The sequence below is a fragment of the Pinus tabuliformis genome, chromosome 5_1, assembly GCF_031772625.1.
Source record: "Pinus tabuliformis cultivar Carrire ecotype Pingquan chromosome 5_1, CPIR1, whole genome shotgun sequence".
Lineage (NCBI taxonomy): Eukaryota > Viridiplantae > Streptophyta > Pinopsida > Pinales > Pinaceae > Pinus > Pinus tabuliformis.
Window position 1 is genome coordinate 156,932,901 of NC_142305.1, and position 2,680 is coordinate 156,935,580.

At 35.2% G+C, this 2,680-nt stretch overlaps 1 protein-coding gene across 1 annotated transcript; it reads right to left on the bottom strand.

Moving 5' to 3' along the window:
- Positions 1-392: 392 nt before the first annotated feature.
- On the bottom strand, positions 393-1,621 carry LOC149163906 (heavy metal-associated isoprenylated plant protein 23-like). Its single transcript, XM_089430835.1, has 3 exons — positions 1,410-1,621; positions 1,173-1,248; positions 393-954 (listed from the first exon to the last, which is right to left on the bottom strand). The coding sequence occupies exons 1-3, from the start codon at positions 1,488-1,490 to the stop codon at positions 659-661; spliced, it is 453 nt and encodes a 150-aa protein (XP_089286961.1). The 5' UTR covers positions 1,491-1,621; the 3' UTR covers positions 393-658.
- Positions 1,622-2,680: the final 1,059 nt, after the last annotated feature.

Here is a 2,680-nt window from a genome sequence, read left to right on the forward strand (position 1 = left end):
TCAACGTCAATACTTTTTAGGTTTGGGGGACCAGTCAGGCCCACGCCCAATTGTATAAGTGTGATTTGATGGTACATATTGTTTTGAAGTAGTTTTTAATTTAATGAGTTGAGAGTTAAAGGTTGCCATTTGATGGTACATATTCCTCTGCAATAATTTTCTTTTTAATTAATTGACGGTGAATGATTTTCCAATTGTCAATCCAGAGTCCCTTCAATTAGAAGGGGCCCCTTATATTCTTACAACGATTATCTGCAGAAACATTTTTCCTGAAGACCCAACTTACATGGCTTTTGAGGTTTTAACAATGCAATTGCAGGAAACGAAATCTAACATTGCACACACTCAATCTGCACCCTCGTGATTTCTTTGAAAGAAGCCATATCAACATAACGTGATATTATTTCGATTTTTCTGTCTAATGTTTTTCACGGTCCCCAAGAAGTACGGAATCTTATCAAAAGTTCCCAAGGTTTTAATAATACTTCTTCATAACAATTCAAAGCAGAAGATTCGATGATCTTTACAATTAAAACGAGTCATGAGGAATATGAGTGGAGTTCATTAAGATATTTCACTAGTTTTGTGAATAAAATTTGTTCTCTCGATAAAGCTTCATAGATTATGTCTATTTCAGAGGAATCTCTACTATTCAACTTTACATAATCCTGCAAGCATTCGCGTTGTCATCGCTAAAGAGCGTTGTGTACTGCTCGTCTGTGGGATTAGGGTTTGAAAAAGTGTTGGACTCGACCTTCCGAACATACCCAGCAGGGGCTTTCTTATCATATGATTGGGCAGCGTAAGGCTGAGCAACCAAGCTGTATGGCACATATGGCCACAGCTCTGCACGTTTCCCAGTGGCCTTCACCTTCTTCAGCACCTTGTTTGCCTCCACGTAACCTGTCACTGTCACCCTCTGCTCCTTTCTGTTTACATCCACAGACCTCACACCTGCAAGTAACACCAACACCAGCATTATGATAGCTTTCAAGAAAACTGCATTCAATTTTTTTAACAGAAACCAGAAAGGTTTTAGTGGTGCTGCATTCTACAATTCATTATGAGAACATGTGTATGTCCATTCTAGTCCTCATTTGCATGTTTTATAAATCCACGGTTAAAATAGATTTACACTGATATTCCAAGACAGATTGGATCTCCATACATACCTTTCATAGAAGATACAGAGTTTTTCACTTTCAGCTCACAACCATCACAGTCCATGCGAACCTTCAGCTCTACAGTCTACAATTCAAAAGTGAGATTAACAATGTTTAGGTTTTCGGATTCAGTGTATAGAGGGAAGCCCTACATTAGCATTTTACTCTACGTTATATTATCTTCTTGGGCTGATGGGTATGGACACACTGACAACATTGACATCAAATGAGTATGGGTTTTTATACCTGCATCTGTTTCATCTTTTTGTGCTTCCTACTTCCTCTTCCTCTCAGCAGATCCGAGATATACTCCAGTGGCCCGGCCATCGTTCGCAAATCTCTGATCTCAAACCAGAAATTATTTTCTTTCTCAGATTTCGCAAATTCCCAGCGTTTGCTCAAACTATAATAGGTAAGAAGAGCAAACTGATCAGACAATACGATGCGAGTTGTAGCCACCAATTTATACACGAAGGATGGCTATGCTTTAGCTAAATTGAGAAGGATATAGCCCTACGCCTCTATGATAGCGGTGTCCAAATCAGTTACGCGAGCAACCACATGAGAGGGAGGAGCAACTAGTAATGAGACGTGCAGAATTTGGTTTTCATTGAAATATCTGTGGGCTCCCTTTTTGAATTTAAATATAGAAATCTGGGTTTTCGGTCTTAATTCACAGAAAGCTAGGGTTTAAGAAACTAAAAGATGTATAGTTTGTCGACACGAAGCTAGCAAGAACGTGGCTGTCGTGTCAATTATATGAAACATGGACAGTGGTGGTTCGGTAGGGGCTTTAGGGGGTACCCTACCTACGTTATAATTATTGAGCACTACATTATATAAATGGTATTGTACTTTATAGGAAGAATTGGGTTGGTGTGTCAATTATATGAAGCGTGGACAATAGTGGTTCTGTGGGGGCTTTATAGGGTACACCTGCTTATAATTATTTAGTTAATATGTTATATAAATTTTATTGTGCTTTATGATGGGAGAATTTGGTCTTATATGATATGTTAATTTATAACCGAACAAAAATGGATTTCTTTCCGCTCGAGGTATTTGGAGTTTTAATCCTAATCTTCAAATTTTTATTTTAAAAGTAGAGTGACCAAATATCTCTCGCAAAAAAACAAAAAATTGAACATTTTTATTTTCGAAAAGGTAAGATGATTTGAAATATCTATTACTTTGAATTTTATTAAAAAAATAGGAAAACGATTTGAATCACATAAAAAACAATTATATAATAAAAAATAAAAGATAAAAATCTGACGGTTTTTATTTTCGAAAAGGTAAGATGATTTAAAATATCTATTACTTTGAATTGCATTCAAAAGAAAAGGAAAAAGATTTTAATCACATTAAAAAACGGTGGTATTAAAAGTAGTCATTATAATTTTCTATTCTGAAGGAAAAAATGGTTAAAGATTGAAGAAAGAAATATTTATAAGTGAAAAAATAAAATTTTAAATAAAAAATAAAAAATAAAAACTTTAAAAAGATATAAAGTATAT

Coding starts and splice junctions, on each gene's coding strand:
- LOC149163906 (XM_089430835.1), bottom strand. CDS start 1,490: ATGGCCGGGCCACTGGAGTATATCTCGGATCTGCTGAGAGGAAGAGGA. Junction 1,249..1,409: donor AAAAGATGAAACAGATGCAG/GTATAAAAACCC, acceptor TTTGAATTGTAG/ACTGTAGAGCTGAAGGTTCG. Junction 955..1,172: donor CTCTGTATCTTCTATGAAAG/GTATGTATGGAG, acceptor TGTTACTTGCAG/GTGTGAGGTCTGTGGATGTA.